Source organism: Haplochromis burtoni, unplaced genomic scaffold, assembly GCF_018398535.1.
Source record: "Haplochromis burtoni strain Fernald_Lab_line unplaced genomic scaffold, NCSU_Asbu1 Contig_3, whole genome shotgun sequence".
Classification (NCBI taxonomy): domain Eukaryota; kingdom Metazoa; phylum Chordata; class Actinopteri; order Cichliformes; family Cichlidae; genus Haplochromis; species Haplochromis burtoni.
The window spans coordinates 2169056-2186813 of record NW_024582364.1 but is presented as its reverse complement, the minus strand read 5'-3'; the positions used below and the strand labels follow the sequence as shown (position 1 = coordinate 2186813).

The 17758-nt window shown below is 42.4% G+C and overlaps 2 protein-coding genes across 3 annotated transcripts in view; both read left to right on the top strand.

The window, feature by feature from the left end:
* The first annotated feature begins 110 nt into the window (after positions 1 to 110).
* kdsr (3-ketodihydrosphingosine reductase) lies at positions 111 to 4902 on the top strand. Its single transcript, XM_005912724.3, has 10 exons — positions 111 to 751; positions 1390 to 1479; positions 1745 to 1801; positions 2013 to 2078; positions 2152 to 2247; positions 3022 to 3213; positions 3771 to 3854; positions 4018 to 4101; positions 4215 to 4316; positions 4412 to 4902. The coding sequence occupies exons 1-10, from the start codon at positions 563 to 565 to the stop codon at positions 4529 to 4531; spliced, it is 1080 nt and encodes a 359-aa protein (XP_005912786.1). The 5' UTR covers positions 111 to 562; the 3' UTR covers positions 4532 to 4902.
* The window catches only part of bcl2b (BCL2 apoptosis regulator b), a 36150-nt gene continuing 22534 nt past the window's right edge, over positions 4143 to 17758 (top strand). The window contains exons 1-2 of one of the 2 annotated variants that reach the window (XM_042219313.1): positions 4143 to 4155; positions 7958 to 9015. In XM_042219313.1, coding sequence (XP_042075247.1) covers positions 8467 to 9015 — 549 coding nt within the window. In that variant the 5' untranslated portion in view covers positions 4143 to 4155; positions 7958 to 8466. Of the gene's footprint in view, positions 4156 to 7793; positions 9016 to 17758 lie in introns of those variants that run through there. The other variant, XM_005912731.3, reaches the window with a different exon arrangement.

Sequence of the window (17758 nt, the reverse complement as noted above, 5' to 3'; positions counted from 1 at the left end):
GAGAAGCTGTTTACTTTTTTCCTGTAATGAATCAACTGTGCTGTTGCCAGTAATTTAAGGTAGAAATGTAGTTTTAAAAAAGTTACAGTCAGCCTACCTGATGAATGTAAAGCTGCGTGTGTCAAAAAAACTTGCAAGTTCATTTGGGTGTGTAGCTATTGCTCAAACGGATACTACGAATAAAAGTGGTGGTGCGTTGCATTATGGGAATTGCTGTTCAAGCCCGATGAGCCAACGTTGCAGGTTCCAGAGAGCAAGTGCATGCTTTAGAACTACAAGTACCACGTAGCACAGTTCGGCGTCCGCTAACACTTCGATTTGTTTTGGTTCATGTAGACTGCGCTTTGTCACGGGGGAGCCGAGATTCACCGCTGCACTCTAACCTGGTTGTTACACGTCTGTGACCTGCTACCGAGCTCTGGGGGGAAAAAAACTCCTCCGGGGTTTGCATTTCGCCGCCCCCCTCTTTCAGCACCGCCGCCTACCTCGTAGCTCTCTTATCGGACCCCCAGAAGCTGGCCTGCTAGTTAGCAAACAAGCTAACGATTGCCAGATTTCACCCATGTCCTCTGAAGAAGGGTTCAGCTCAGCGATAACAGATTGGCTTTTTATCAATTCCTGGTGGCTCCTTCTTCCGTTCATCATGCTGCTTGTTGTCGCTGCCTTCATCGTTGCTTTTGTGTTGCTGTTATATATGATATCGCCCCTCATTAGTCCCAAGCCTCTGAAATTGAACGGGGCCCACGTCGTGGTAAGTGTTACGGTTTAGCTGGCTGGTAACGGGCGCTAACGGCTACTCATAACTGCAGTTTTAAGTTAGCCTAGCTGAGTTTAAGGTTAGCGATAGCGTTATATTTACGTTAGGTGGCGTATTCGCACTTAGCCTAAGGACAACAAGAAGTCGTAACTTTCTTTTTCTTTTTCATCGTTTATTTTAATAGTAGCTGAGTTTATTGCGAAAGTCAGGTGTCTGTCGTGACATGCCCACATATGAGCTAAGGAATATTGCTTTAATTAATGCTTCAATCTTACTTCACAACCTGTTTTATACTTGGATCAAGTATAATCCACTGAAATAAAACCAGTGCAGTAACCACTAACTTCAGGTAATTCAGCTTGGTTAATGATAAACTTCGCAGGCAGGCCACTAAAGGTAAATATTGTTTGCTTTACCTTGATGTACCTAGTAAACTCTCAGAGACAACATTGTGGGGTTAGGATAATTTTATTATGCAATAATGCTAAAACAGTAGGAAAAATGACTTTTTAAACGATTAACTTTATTAAAGCTGCATTACCTTTTGAGAAACATAATTAACATTTCCAGGTTAACCTGTGCCCCAGTCTGAGTTGCATTATCATTTACCCTATGTTTGAACTTTGATTTAGGTGACAGGAGGCTCCAGTGGGATTGGGAAATGCATTGCTATTGAGTGCTACAAGCAAGGAGCGTTCATCACTTTGGTGGCGCGAGACGAGGTAAGCACAAACATTTAGCAGATCCTACCTTGGAGTGTAGCCTCATCAACAGGCTGTTTGTTGTCTGAGCGCATCTGATGTCACACAGTCAAACTCTAAAGGTGAACTTGTTCCATGTCACTCACGTGCAAAAGTGCACGTGAGTTGACCCGCATAGAAGCATTATTACATGTTTTCATTTAGTTGTGGAGTTCATGACATTCATAATGATATTTGCAAGCTTTTGTGTGTATAACAGTAAACATGCATTTTATTTTTCCTGTAGGAGAAGTTGCTTCAGGCAAAGAAGGAAGTGGAGAAATTTGCCATCAATGACAAGCAGGTATGGGTTCAGTATGTATTTCAGTAAAAGATGCCTTTTATTAAAGAACTCATTAAAAGCCTACATGCATAATCTTTCCTGCACACATTTTCCAGATGTGTAGGCTTAGAGAAATGATTAAAGTAAAGATAAATCATTAAAAACGCCGCATATGTAGGTTGTGAAAAGTGATTGTATTTTGCATTATTAAAATCTTGGTTTCCTTATTTAGGTGGTGCTCTGCATCTCAGTTGATGTTTCCAGTGATTACAGTCAAGTGGAAAACGTGATAAAACAGGTAGTGTTACCCTCTAATGGAACATAGCTTTAATAATTAAGAAGTACAGCAGTGACTTTTTCCTGTCGTGCAGGCTCAAGAAAAGCTAGGTCCCGTTGATATGCTTGTGAACTGCGCTGGAACTTCAGTTTCTGGAAAGTTTGAGGAAGTGGAGGTAGATCGTTTTAAAGTAAGTACCTGCAGTCATTGGATTCTTTAAGTTCCAAGGACTTTAAGCTTCTCATAGTAGTGCTAAAAACTGTTTAGAAGTATACAGTTATTCATTGCTGATAATTACAACAGGGTGAAAGATCAGAATAATAAAGCTGTGTTGCAGGGGTGTGTTTTTTGTTTTGTTTTTTCCAAATTGAATCACACATGAGAATCGGTTTTTCCTTGATTATAATAGGCTTTTGGTTAGGTGAAACACATGTGGACTGTTCAGTGTATTTTTCCATTACTTCTGGGCATTTGCTAATCATAAATGTATTTTATGAATGAGCAAATTAAATCCTCCATAAATAAATGATTAAATAGATTTTTATAACCTGAGGGGGAAGGCCATTATATTCTTTGGGAAGCTTCACAATTCTTTCTTATATGAATGGAAAAACCTGCCGCGAATTTAATAGGTTTGATCGAGAGCATTAATTTCTTTAAAATTACTTAAAATTATTGGCTGTCGACAAAATACATGTGCACCAAAGCAGGAATTGGGTCTTTTGAAATGAGTGTCATACATTATGTTCTTATTAGAAAAGGTTTGATTTGTGACTTGGTAAGAAATCGCATTACTGTCAGAATTTCTGAAGAAGTGGCTAAAGTTATGGCCTTTGGCCTGCTGTGAATCAAGAGACTTTGAACTGCTCAGGTTTTAAAGTGACTGAAGCTGCCTACAATTATGTAATGTACCATGGACACTGGTTATAGTTTAATGTAGTATTAATGTAGCCTTCGTTTCCAGAAATTGATGGAAGTGAACTACCTGGGCAGCGTTTACCCAACACGAGCTGTCATAACCACCATGAAGGAGCGAAGAATGGGCCGCATCATGTTCGTTTCCTCCCAGGCGGGCCAGATTGGTCTGTTTGGTTACACTGCCTACTCCCCATCTAAGTTTGCCCTGCGAGGCCTTGCAGAGTCGCTGCAGATGGAGGTATGTGTTTTGCAAAAATTGCCTACAAACACGCTTGAAGCAATTCTTAGCATTCCTTAGCATAGAATATGAATGACATTGCACAACCAGAAGTAGGCAGGACTGAAGATAAACTTTTCTCAATTTCCTTCAATTGAAGTAACTACCAAAGAGAATGACATTTGATCTGAGAGTAAATGCATTAGAGGTTCACCTAAGCAGCCAGAGCCGGGAGTGTCCACAAGCACCCAGCCTTCATATGCAACAAGCCTGTATTTATATAGCGCTTTTACTAGTCCCTAAGGACCCCAAAGCGCTTTACACAACCAGTCATCCACCCATTCACACACACATTCACACACTTGCAGTGTGTCTGCAGCTTGAGTGAAGATGATGATAAGGGACATTTCACTAGAGTCAGTGCTGTAATGATTATACTTTTTCTACATATAGGTAGCATTCAGGCTAACTTTTATTGCTTGTCAAAGAGCTGTTGAAATGTTAACGTATGTAGTTAGTTGTCATGGTCTCAGTAGTGGAATTGCTAAGGCAGTTATTGCTCTGTTTTCCTTCTGCAGATAAAGCCCTACAATATCTACGTGACTGTGGCATACCCCCCTGACACTGACACTCCAGGACTGGCTGAGGAGAACAAGACAAAGGTATGCAACAGTACAGAGAAATACTTACTTTTCTTACTTCCTGTTTCTTTATGTGAATTTTCTTGGAGGTGTTTTCCCTTTATTTTCACATTTTAGACTGCTGCTTAAATGCTTGCGGTCTTACCCCCACCCCTCTCTCTCTTTCTCCGCTTTCCTCTCCCAGCCTCTGGAGACCAAGTTAATCTCTGAAACCTCTGGAGTTTGTCAACCAGACCAAGTGGCCAAAATCATTGTCCGGGACGCAGTGGTAAGAAGCTCGGATCACATTCAGCGCCCAGTTTAAAAATGAGATGTGTGCTCTGTATTTTGTTTGTTTTTCCTTTGGCAAATGTATCTGCTTGTTTTTCGTTCATCTCACAGCAGGGGAACTTCAACAGCTCTGTTGGTCCAGATGGTTACATGCTATCAGCGCTCACCTGTGGAATGTCACCCGTCACCTCCATCACAGAGGGTCTCCAGCAGGTACAGCCCTGTACATGATAGGAAATTGCAGGAAATTGCTCCTCAGCAGATCTGCAAATTTAAGCCTAACCTTTTATTTTGAAATTCCCGCACAGATCGTCACCATGGGATTGTTTCGGACCATCGCACTTTTTTACCTGGGGAGCTTTGACAGCATCGTGCGCCGCTGCATGATTCAAAGGGAGCAGTCAAAAGCGGCCAATAAGAGGGAGTAACAGCAGCCTTACCTTCACCTCACCCCGATGCCCCCAACCCTCTACCCACTGCCCACCCAGCCAGTCCCTTCCTCCAGCTGTACAAGTGCACAACCGTAGGTGGGGGTGGGGTTAAAAAACAAAAGGCCATGTCAGCATTTCTGATGTCAACTTTAGCAGATGGAATGGAAGAAAGTGGCAGATGTTTACGTGTCTACTCCACAGACTTGATAGCCATTTAGATGTATTTTTTCCCCTGGTGACTTCAGTTTAATGTGTCCACCTGCTTCTTTTGGAAGCAGCCTTACTTTAGAGGAAAGAGGGGTGACTAAAAATCCCACATCCTGATTTCCAGTATCTAGGCTTCCCTTCTTCAGTTTTTTTTTTTTTTTGGTTCCCACAGAGAAAAAAAGCAACAGCCCGTCTAACCGGTTGTGCCAAATATGGCCTGAATTTTTTATTTTTTTCCCCACCAGAGGCTATAGCGAAAACAGAATAGTTGTTACTCTCTTTTTCGTCATGTTGTGCCGCATGTATCAGAGATTTCCATCTTTTAGAGAGTTTTTACAGTTTTCACTATATAAGCCCTTTCTTTCCCACCTTTTCCATACTTCAGGTCTTTGCAGGCAAAGATCCTTCCCTGTTTTTTCTCTCTCTCGCTCTTTTTTGACTGAATAACCTCTGTGTTTAAAAGCGGTCGTGACCCACAGTGATTTGTTTATGCTGCGGGATATTTTTGTTTGTGTTTGTGTGTGAACTGAGGTCATACATTATACGACAGTACTCTTCCATGATATCAAAGGGCAGGAGAGAGCTTATGTTTGTCTTTAATTTTTTTTAAATCTATAATTCATAAAATAATCTCCACATATTATCATTATTATTAATAATAGTGATAATTTTCCAAAACGTTACGTGCAGCGTTGTCGCTGAAAGCCGTGGGATGTGCAAGTGTGTTTGCTGTGACTGAGCCGACCACCTCCGGAAAGAGTAAAGCCATTCGAAGTTTTTGTCTCGGGAATAAAGACAGCAAAAACGTTTTCCTCGTCATTCCAGCTAAGTGAAGAAAGTAAAGCAGGTACTATGGGTTGAAGCCATGAAGTCGTAAGATTAGAGTGGGAGGGGATACACAAACAAATAAACCAGCACATAAATTTAAGTTTCACTCATGCACTTGTCAGTTTAATTTAAAAAAAAAACAAAAAAAACAAACACTAATAAGTTGCTAAAGGAAGCATGAAGCGTATCATTTTTTACTTGCAGTTTTTTGTGTCAGTGCACATTCTCAGCCATCCCCAGTGAAGATGCATAATCTGTCAGGTTGGTGTAACTCAGAGATGGGCGGGACTCGCTGGTTCGAGTTGTCTCTGTACATCTAGTGAGGGCGCTGGTGAGTCATCTTATATAATGGCCAAACTTTTGGAGGAACAAGAGTGGAAGTGTTAGCCCTCATCTCTACCATGCTCTTTTTTTTTGTTGTTGTTGTTGTTGTTGTTGTTGTTGTTGTTGTTTTGTTTTTTACATGCACTGACGCTGTCGTGCACTGCTGGGACTTCAAAACTCTCTAGATTACAAAATATAGATTCCCTTCTGATTTCTGTCAAGTCTTAGTTACCATCTGACTTTCTTATTGTTTTGAATGCAAAAGGAAGAAGAAAATACAATGTTGACTCTCGCAAGTCTTCCTTTGGTCCAGTCGGAGAGAATGTACTTTATAACAAAGCGATACAAATCAGAACATAGGAACATTATTTTTTAAATACACCAATATTTGAATGCCAAAATGTGTTAAGACAATTTCTTGAGATCGCAGCACATTTATTTGTGGTTTATTTTGATGTCGCTGCTCTTTTGATCTTAGTGTTAGTTTATAAAAGCTGGAGAGCAGCATGCGGCCCATTCTACAGCCTTAAGACGTGACTACTGATGAAGCGAACGCTATGAGAGAGTGGACCCGTCCGCAGAACAATGTGACTTCATACGTTAGTGGATGATTGGTTTACTGGGTGATTTTTTTTTTTTTTTTTTTTTTTTTTGTGACTTATTTGGTGTGAAATGCCAACTGTTTGGGGGGGGTTGGGGTTTGTGTGTATGTGTGTGTTTGGTCAATTTCTAGTGTTTCTATGACAAAAGAAGCCTTACTGAAATCCAAGACATGAAATTGAGAATGGATGACTCATGTTTGATGATGTTCTCATTTGATATTGGTTAAAGGCGTACTGTCCCGCACTTGAGAGCTTTCCATAAATATACATTTATTGCTTTAAGAAGGCTTTTCTTTTTTCTTTTTTTTACCTTGAGGTAGCAACACATTGATGGATAGAACATGTAGCTCATGTAAAAGCAGTTTTGTTTTCACTAACACAACTTTAAGCTATGCAAATGAAGCCTCTGCTAACAATATGTTTAAACGTACAGTAAAGATTTAAGTTCTGTAAGAGTCACGCTAGTTTCCCTCGTTTAATGGTGTCATTATCGGATGCTCAATGGATTTAAAAGTCTTGAACATGAAAGTCATACTGCACTCTTTGGTTTCACGCTTTTTTCTGTTTTCTTTGCTTTATACTCTTTCTGCCAAAAAAGCTTAACACCTTCACCTTGTGTGCCATTGAAAGAAAATGTGAGGAGTGGAACATTTCTTTGTCTTATTTTCTTACATGATAAACTAAATAAATACCTGTGAAGAAAACCTAAATCCTTTTACTCCTGGGTGTCGTTGTCTCTTCTTAAATTGCTTTAGACCTCTTTGACTGAACTTGCCTTAAGGGGGGAGGGATGATTAAATCTCAGCATGATCGTGGTTCAGAAGTTTTGACAGTGCAGGGTTTGTGTAGGACTGAGGACGTTAAGTATTCTGTTTGATAGAGGATGACATTTAATTTTTTCATAAGGGAACTTCCCAAAGCAGCAGCAGCTCTCGGGTTTGCAGAGTGCAGGACTTTAGATGCTTCGTTAGACCTGTGGGAGAATAAGTAGATGACAAATAGGGGAGATGCTTTAAAAAAGATGAGAAAAGTTTAAAGAAGACAGGGAAAATGTAGACTGGTGCATCAGTTTTGCACTTGTAAGGTTAAATCTGTGTCCACAAGGGGGTGGCTGGACTACATCAAAGCAATCCCTCGCCAGGGTGGTCCTCTGCCCCTAACCCTGTGATCTTTTAAGATTTCTGTCTTCGATCATAAAAAATATCTAAATCTTAAAAATATTCTTGTTTATATAATTTTCTGGGTAACGTGATCTGCCTTAAAACGAGGATGCAGTATGCAGTAATAATAATATGGCCTATAAATGGTTTGAGCGCAGTTCTTGGTGTGCACTTGGAGCAGCCAAAGGAAAGACTTTCCGCAGCTGACGTCAGGCATACCTCACTAAACAGTGCGGCCCACTAGCGGTGAGCAGGGAGCTGCTTCGGAGGATATGTGGAGCAATCGTGGAAGAGGACTCCAGTCCGACCTTGTCTGGCGCACAGTCCCGCGTCTGGTTCGTGCGTAAGGCTGCTAAAACAGTTGGCCGCCTTTAAAACCCCTTCAGGCGTGAACAACTTTGGCTTTCATTCATATTTTTTTTAATCGCAACACATCCACGTCTGGGTGATGTGCACAGAAATAGAACAACACTACTCCCAACCTCTTCCGCATATTGGATTTCTATGCAAAGAGAAGGTCGCCAGTGTCCCTCCAAGGATTCGGGAAATGAAGACTGCTGCTGACACGGAACCAGCCTATTTTGACTTCTAGTGCGTGTTTCTGTGCAGTTTTTTTTCAAGGGATTTTCCCCGAGTTCACGAGTAAAGTATCTCCTCTCTGTGTGGGATCATTCGCTGCATTACCTATTTGAATACAGCCCCAGCTTTTTGGACGAGCCTGTGCAGAGCATTGTACAGTGCACACATTTGGTCAAAATGCATTTTATTTAGGATAACCACTGGATATACAAAGTGCCAAATTTGAGCCGGAATGGCGAACGAGTATAATCGCAATATTGTGGAAAAGTATATCTGCCATAAACTCTCCAAGCGGGGGTTCGTGTGGGGATTTCGCGTTGTCCAAGAAGAAGATGCTGCTAATAACGGATCGATAACTGACCCTCCACCGACTTTGGTCCACCGGTGCCGAGAAGCCAGCACCGGGCCTGACGGCGAGAGCAACACCCACCTCTGCAGACGGCTCCCACAGTCCGACCCACACGCAGGCATCCACAGAGTCCTGCGCGAGGCTGGAGATGAACTTGAAAGACTGTACCAGCCGGACTTCACGGAGATGTCGCGGCAGCTGCATCTCACCTCCGCCACGGCGCAGAGGAGGTTCGCCGAGGTGATAGACGAACTGTTCCGGGACGGGGTGAACTGGGGCCGGATTATTGCTTTCTTCGAGTTTGGGGGCACTGTGTGCGTGGAGTGCGCTTCCAACGAGGGGATGTCATCCCAGGTGGACAACATCGCAGACTGGATGACGGAGTATTTAAATGGACCTCTTAACAGCTGGATACAAGATAACGGGGGATGGGTATGTCTGATTCCGTGTAGTTGAGCGCTTTGCAGCAGTGTGCCAAGGGGTCGCAAAAGTCCTCTTTTAACTGTGATTAAAAGGAATTTCAGTGACTTAGTTCGGTCAGTGTAGGCCTACATGTCTGACTGAGCTGAAAAGTGCATTTTGATCTGGCTTAACGGGGCTCAATATCGAAACCACATGTGTAGCTGATCATTAAAAAAAGAAAAGTCCCTTTTAGGGTGATCTCGTGACGCACGTCAGGCAGCGAGCGAGATGAACGGCTTTACTTTACTTGCTCTAACTGGCTGATCTCGTTGACTGTTAAACTTACTCGACCAATCAAACAGCGGTTTCTCTATCACACCTCCCGACGCGTCTCTATAAAAAACCCGCCCTGTCATTTGTAGAAGCAGAGGCAGACCCGCAGCTGTCATTGGAGCACAGAGGTTATTATCTAAGGGGAAGTAAAAGCTTAGTTATAAAAAGAAACAGGATTGTGTGTGTGGTGTTGGAGAGAGAGGGCATTTCACCATCCACCTGTATCTGAATCTTCATGCAGGAAAGTGCTTCAGTCCCGCTGTCACGTGAGGCATTGCAGGCCCTCATTCTTGCAGAAGGGAGGAGGTCAGACACATGTCAGCAAAGAGCAAAATATTGAATTAATGTGTTTAGGCCTCTGGGCATAACTGGACAGGGTTCAGCTTATCAGAGGCCCTTTTTTTGGCAGAACACACACCTGGCTGAATGCATGGCCACACTGAATCTGAAACAAGCATGCATTGTCATATTAATTTTTCAGGTTTTTATTACAACTGCAAACCCTCCTACAAAAAAAAGAAAGGGGGCGGGGTGCTGTGCACCTCAGTAGCCACCAAAACTGACTTGCAATGAATTAACCTTTAATTAGCCGAGGTGCTCTTAATGAGAGCATAACGGTTGCACTGCCTGGTTATCTTAGCTGGAAGGTATCATAAAAATGGGGCGTGTGTTGAGTGGGCTTATCAATGATTCATATCGAATGTTTCATCTCAAAGGATTAGACCGTTTAACATTCCCCTTGAGTCTGCCTTGCCCCTGGAGGTGGCAGGTTGTGCCACATATCAAAGGGAGGCAACAGAGGGAGGGCCCTCCAAGAACACAGAGTGCTAATCTGCAGCCACTGTGTTTAACATGCCGTCCTCTGTTTGCATCTTGGTTGGAACTCTTTTGTCTGCCTTTTTCAGACCTGTGCCTTGAAGCTGGCGCAGACTGGGGCCGCAGAGATGCCTGCTCGGGGTCTCTGGAGCCCACTGTAGAATAATGTAGGTCATCATAGTTTGGGTTTTACAGCTGGGTGGAGATGACTGTATCTCTACATCCACTGGAGACAGACAGAGAGAGAGAGAGCAAGAGCACAGTTCTTTAATCCAAAGGATTATTTAGGATTATTTGAAAGCATATGTCTGCAGTATAGGGAATGAATAACCTCATCCAATTAGTTTTAAGCTCAAAGTAAGCTCTAAAACAGTTTAATCCTGAATATGTTAGTGTTGGCTCAGTTTCTGCTGTAGCTTCCGCATATGCAGCCATGCACCGGTGTTGATTTATATTCATCTGAACGGGTGTCAGGTAGGGAATTTCCTGAGGTGTGTGCTTCAGTTATTGCATGACCTTTAATAACTGACGTTGCAAACACAGCGTTGTCTGTACTCTGGATTGGGTTTGTGAAAACTGGCTTTGCAGATGTTGAAATGTAATAAAAGTCAACTGTGTTTTCAGTCTGTGAAACAAAGCTGGGGTTTTTTTGCTATGTTTTGTCTCCTCCGGAGCCAAAACGGCGGCCTGTTATACACTGACGTGTTTGTGTTTTTGTATGTTTTTGAGAATGTCTGCTAAACATCGGGTTGATTTTGTACTGGCCTCTTCCTGAATTATGAATTCACAGAGGATATGCAGAGACTGTTAATCAGATATCTCTCAACAGGGATCTCAAGGGCATAGAGGGGATTTTTAGAGATGTTTTAGATCATGAAAACCTGTCCAGAGGGTCAGGGTTAGCAACATTGATTTAAACATTTCTTTTCATTATTTTCAGTTTTTTAGTCACTCAAGTTCTTAATTTTCTTTTAATAAATTAAAAAAAAAAGCTTTTTTACAAGAGGTGAAATTTCAGGTAGGGGGAGTGTATAAATGAGCCTATGAAGTACAAAAAAAGGGGGGAGAAAGGATGTGACCTCAGTTTCCTCATTTGTAGCTGCAGAGCTCAGTGGGCACTAAACAATGGCTGCCACTGTTTGCAAATGATCTGGTATCCATTATGTTTTATTGTGAAAGCTTTGCATTGCTGCAATGAGACACATGTGCTACATTTCTGCATTAACCTCACCTGGGTCACCTGTTTTCTAAGGAACATTCACGTGCCGGGTGGCTGTAGCAGAGGAATGAGGATAAAACAGGTTTCACAAATCAGTCGTTTCTCATGAGCTCACTGTCGTTTGTTATAGTGTTCGACCTGATAATTCTAAATAAAACTTTTTTAAATGGCATTTACACATCTTCCAAACAATGAAGACACTCGGTAAACACGGCTAAATGTGTGTTTAGACAGGTTGCATTTATGGTCACTTACCCTGTCCATTGTGTTATTGTGTGGAAGAGGTGAGTGCTGTGTTTTCCACCATTCTAAAAACAAAGGTGGGTGGCTAATCAGCCTATCACTGACATTTTGACATGTAAGAGTGGTGTGGAAACAACTTTCTATCAGCCACCCTCTGTTTCCTGTTGTTTTTGAGACAATTTAAGCCCAAAATAGTGTGAACGGTACCCACTAATCATTGTTGAGTCTAAGTGTTGCAAGTGAGTCAAATACACATTTAGTTCGGTGAAAATCTTCCCTTTAAAAAACTGACAAAGCAGCGACTGTGTTTGCAAAATCTCAGCTGAGGGGCCAAATGGCTCCCATTCAGCACAGATTGCTTCCCACACCCCGGGATGTGACACACCGTCCTTTCATTGTCCCTAACATTCAGTTAGAAACTCGGCCTTTTTGTTGACAGAAATTGCACTCAATCAGGGAACGATTGCATTTAGGCTGCAGACTCACCCACACGTGGCGCACCTGTGTTTATTTGCAGGCGCTTGCAGTAAATACCAAGTGATTGAACAAAGTGGCAGACGGCGTCCGAGTTCCGAAATTACATACTTGACCTCAGACGCTTGACTGGCTGAGAGGGCGGCACGGAGCGAAATGCCAAATTGTGCTTCAAGAGAAAAACAGCAGTTTCATAACTGGAGGTTAACCAAGAGCAGTGTCAGATATGATGTTGAGAAATGATTTTTCTTTATCTTTGTTGTTTTTAGTCACGCTCTAAAGATGGCATTGCTTCTTGGTCTTTCTCAACAACCCTAATTTGAATTCTCCCTAAAAAAAAAAAATGTGTATGTGCTGTTATGGATGAATCTCATCATTCTTGCAGTCTTCCCTGTGGCCACCAGTAGGTCAAAGTGATCTCTTACCCTTTGAAAACAGCACTATTTTTGATGGATTTGCACCAAGTCATTGTGCAGACATTCAGCTGTTGAAGCCACAGAAGAATAATGATCATGGCCTCTCCTGTAGTTGCACAATGTCATAAAATTGGGTCCACACATTCATCAGAGGGAACTGCCATGATTTTGTGCTCCGTGTATTTACTTCTAAGTTGTGGAAATATTCCTCAGATATGCTAACGTGCCTCTAAATCCTTGCTTTTCTATAACAAGTGAGAGGAAGGAGTTAAATCACTGAAAAACCTTCTTTCTTTTTTTAAGCCCCAAACAGTGAGATCAGGTGTCTGTGGAATGCTGCTAACCAGGTGGTCTATTTTCTGTGTCTCCCAGGTGTGTGTGTGTGTGTGTGTGTGTGTGTTATGAAAGACAATGTGCGTTTGGGTTGGGTCCATCCTGTGGGGGTTTCCCAGAGCACAGTCTGCTCTTCGATGGGTGGGACCAGCATGTTGCTATGGTATAGCAGGCATCTGGCTACGGCGCCTTGCTGAGGCTGAGTGGATGTGGGACAGCAAGGAAGTCATTAATCTCCATCTAGGTGACGTTTCGGCAGAGTAGAGACAAAAACCCAGGAAAAGAAACCAAACAAACAAACTAAATCACAAAGGAGGCACATGCAGCCATTCACAGGAGAGCAAAAGAAATTCTCGACCAGGTCTCACTTATATCCAATTTGCGTCTCCTAGATGCAAACTCAGCCTGCTAAACGCAAGTCAATACTAATCAGGGCGCCATTCAGGAACTGTTTCAGCTATGCTTCTTTTAGCTTTGAGCTCTTTTTCTAACACAAAGATGTCTATGTTGATGGTGAACGCAGCGCTGCCTCTGAGGACACATGCTTTACAGCGTAATGAGCTCTGTAAGTCATGACTGACTTACATCCACTCTGAGCTAGTATTCCCTTCTTGTCATGCGGCGTGCTGTCACACTCAGTTACACCCTTTTTTTCATCCATTAATTTGTAGCTGTTTATCAGTTTTTGGTCTCTCATTACTGTGTGAACGCTGCCTTCTAGTTCTGAGCAATCAGACCGAGGAATAAATGATTACTCGCGCAAATAGTATTTTAGGCTTTCTCCCTCCCACCCCGTCAATTAACACTGTCATTCTACAGCTGGAGACGCAACAAAAATGTAAATAGCAAACAAAGAAACAAACTAAATAAGAATCAGCTTGGAGATTTTGACAACAACTTTACCGTTGGATGTGTTTGAGCTCTGTAATGGAGACTGTGCACCACAAAGGAGCTTAATGTGGCGAGAGGCAGCCAAGATTTTCCCCTGTACTGTACCCCTTTTGCTTGGGAGGCCTCGGTTGCTCACCATCTGCCACTGTGTTTACACCCATCAGCACAGCATCTGTAATCTCAGGAACATTTCCTACAGACGTGGGCTGCTGCGGGCCGCAGCTCTCTCAATCAGTCCAACAAGAACATTTTTCTTCCAGCAATCTCTTCGCTATCTGTGTCTCAAAGACGTTTGAGCCAAGCATTTAGTCCCGTGTGTGGATTTAAGAAGCACTGAATCTCTTTTCATTTTGATTTCTATTCAGCTTCAGATTATACTCTTTTGCCCGCAGTAAGTCACATGCACTCCATCTTCACCTTTCCAACCATGCTGGATGTCTCATTGCCGTTTACGGCATGATTGCAGGCCACAAATCCTGTTCTGTTGCACTTGCAGGGAATATGCTTTGCGTCTTTCCGCAACATACCTTTACCCCAGAGACCCTCCACCCCATCCTGTGCTGTAGTTATTTCTGGGCCTTCTTGGGAGAGCTGGCAGAATGTCTGCTGGGAAACAGGGGCTGTAAATAAAAAACGGACACAACCTGGATTTTTGTTTTGTTTTTCCTGAGTGTCCAGCTCTTTTAGTTGGATAATCATGTCAGTGGACCATGTGTTATTCATGAACATAAGCTAACATCAGTGTTTTTTCTTTATTTTGTGCTCTTTGTGTTGGACTTCTAGGATTACGCGAGTTTACAGATTGAAAGTTGAGAATTCATCCATATTACTGTTTCCTTTTGATCCCTTTTGCTCAAATAAGCAGTCACCTCAACCTTCTAAGCTCCTGTTTTATGAGGGACAAGTGCTTGAGCTAAGCGCTACCATCCCACTGAGAGGATACGCTGATAAATAATATATGGAGCAGATAAACTTGGACACTAAATGGATGTCCCGAAAGCTTTATGAGCTCCAGCTGAGAGATTATATCCTCTTTCCCCTCCTCTTTTTTCCCTCATCCTCTTCCTCCCTCTTACCCCCACCACATGAGACGTATTAACTTGCACACATACACGTGCCCAAACACACTAATACCCAGAGACCTGGCTTTCAGTGTCAGGTAACGTTCCAGATCCCTGAAAAATGCAGGGACATGCAAGAGGCCTCTAAATATAGAAGCATTACCATCACTGCTCTTGTGTGGTCTTCTAATTGTCATGTTACGCGTAAATCCCTGCCCTGTGTGCCTCTGTGATAGCGTCACATCACGAACCCACCGCCGTCCTCCATGGAAAAAATGTCCTAATGAACCATTTGAGATGGCAGATAAAAGAGTTTTCCACCTTTCCTGTCACGGTGGGAGCCGGATAATGAGAAGCCTATTGAGACGCAAGTTGACTTTGCCACTAGGCACACCCTTGCAAGCAGCACAGCATATCAATATAGGGCAAGGTTAAATGGTTCCTCCCATTGTCTAGCTACTGTAGATATTTTTGGGTCAAACCCCCAAAAGGCTTAAAAAGAGATTTGATGTTTTCAGTTAATTTCTAGGGCAGCAATATCCACTGTCATTTGAAGTCTAGTATGTCTCCTCACAAAGACAAAGCCTGTTGAACAGGTAGTGGATTGTCTTAAGTTTCCCCCAATGAATGGCAGCTTTCACTGTGAATTAATTCCAGCCTGAGAATCTAAGATCTGAACTACAGATGTAGTTTCTGGATCTGAAAAGCGAAGCAATCCCAGGAGTTCGTCTCATTCTTTTGGCTGCTCACTTTTAGAGGTCACCACAGCAGATCATCTGCCTCCGTTGTTCACCCTATTCCTAGCATCCTCTTCTGTCACACCAACCCTCTGCATCTCCTCTTTCACTACATCCATCCCTTCTGTCTGCTTCGTTACACTTAAGCCAACAGCGAAATAGTTTCCATCAGTCCAACAGGGGCTGTCTCTTCTGGTTCTATTGAGGTTTTGAAGGTTTTGATTCAATTCAGTCCAAATCAAATCAGTTTTATTTATAAGCACCAAATCACAACAACAGTTGCCTTAAGGTGCTTTATATTGTAAAGTAAAAACCCTACAATAATGTAGAGACAACCCCGACAACCAGACGAACAGCCTATGAGTAAGCACTTGACGATAGTGGAAAGGAAAAACTCCCTTTTAATAGGAAGTAACCTCTAGCAGAACCAGGCTGAACCGGGCAGCTATCTGCCACGACTAGTTGGGGGTGAGGGGAGGAAGACAAGACAAAGACATGCTGCAGAAGATGTTTCACTTTGATGTTAACATTTTTATTTTTGGTGACAATCACAGTGACAAAGCTCTAGTCACGCAGACCTACAGACCAGCCGTCTGGCAGCCTGAAAGGATGTGAGTGATTGCTAGAGGTTGATGGGAGTTTATGGGAAAATGATTGTGAAAGTCCCTGTCACATGGACCTAGACACTGGTCAGTGTCATCCCCACCACCACCACAACCACACAGACACAGACAACCACAAAACCTCCTTGGTCTCACGATGGTCTAAACCCAGCTCACGTTTCCTATTAGTGGGTGAACAATCCAACACATGGTCCCAAGCATATTGGTTCATGTCGGTTCAGTTGCCCATAGTTTGCATGAAGTGACAGATTTGTCTACAAATACTGAATAGCTACACTCCAAGCGGTAGTAAATCTGTGAAAAGTACAACACAATCCGGGAATGAAGAAGGTTTGCATCCAAAGTAAAAGTTGTGCCTAACAGTCACCAGGAGTTTTTTTTTGTGCAACAACTGATCTGAGCCATCGACTACAGTAACCATAGCCAACCGACGAGAGAATACAAATTTTTCACTAGCAATCGATGATTGTCACATCCAATATGGCGGCCAACTCTTGAATGTGACCATGTTGTCACGTGAGAAATCTCGGTACAAGTCTATGACAAAACAGCCCTCGGCTCTCTCAGCCTCTGACATCAACAAACCTTCTCCTGATGAGTTTTCGAGCTAAATCGCTAGTTTCATTTTCTATTGAATAAATCACTGAGTCAATTCAGTAAACTATGATCATTATTTGAGTCAGAAGGGAGGAATATTCATGGTATGCTCATTGTCTCATAATATTCACAACCCAGCCCAATCCACCCCTCAATCATCACATCAGGTTTCAACACACTGCCAAAAAAGACACTCAGTACAAGGCTTCGTATCAGGACTCACCAGTGAGTGACGTCACGCTCTTTTATATTGTGTATGATCTAAACACAGGTATACAAAAAAGAAAAACATGTGACTTTTTTCTCTAGCAACAATTACTGCTGGATTTTTCCACAGACTAATGCTAATGCTAGCAAGCTGAGTTAGGAAGTACGTTATGTCCATTGTATGGGTTATATTACAATTTCCCTCACCAAAGCTGAAGCACAGAGGACAGGTTGTTAGTACAAATTACCAAGCAGAAGGTCACATTACGTAAGAAAGCTGCTTTTAAAATGTCCCAAAAAGAACCAACGCCATAAACACAGCAGAGAGGAAATTAGGCAGAAAGCCCCAAAGTATTTCTGTACCAGGCTGTAAACATGTTTACCTGCTCGAAAGTTGGGTTTTTTAGCATGAGAGTCAGAAGCAACTGACTTCCCCTGTAAGGCGTCCTCAAATAGCGATTTGACCTGCAGTTTATGAAATTTCACTCTAAGATTATGAGACCAATTTTTTTTTATCAGTTTTATTGATTTTGGGGCAGAGAAAGCAGCAGCAAAGAGTAAAGCAATAATTAACAGCATTTCGGTGAAGCAGCAAAACAAGCTGCAAATGCAATACAAATTTAGCAGACAGAAAGCAGGATTAGCATCGGTCTTTACTAGAGCAGGGCGATATGGCCAAAAATATTTATCACGATATATATTTGAAAATTTGCGATAAAGATATAACTGACGATATAATTGATGCGAGACAAAATACAACTCCACAACATTACTAGCGCAAAAAGACAACCTTCCATATATTTTCACTTAAACAAGAAGCTGG

Coding starts and splice junctions, on each gene's coding strand:
- kdsr (XM_005912724.3), top strand. CDS start 563: ATGTCCTCTGAAGAAGGGTTCAGCTCAGCGATAACAGATTGGCTTTTT. Junction 1,480..1,744: donor CTTTGGTGGCGCGAGACGAG/GTAAGCACAAAC, acceptor TTTTTCCTGTAG/GAGAAGTTGCTTCAGGCAAA. Junction 3,855..4,017: donor CTGAGGAGAACAAGACAAAG/GTATGCAACAGT, acceptor TTCCTCTCCCAG/CCTCTGGAGACCAAGTTAAT.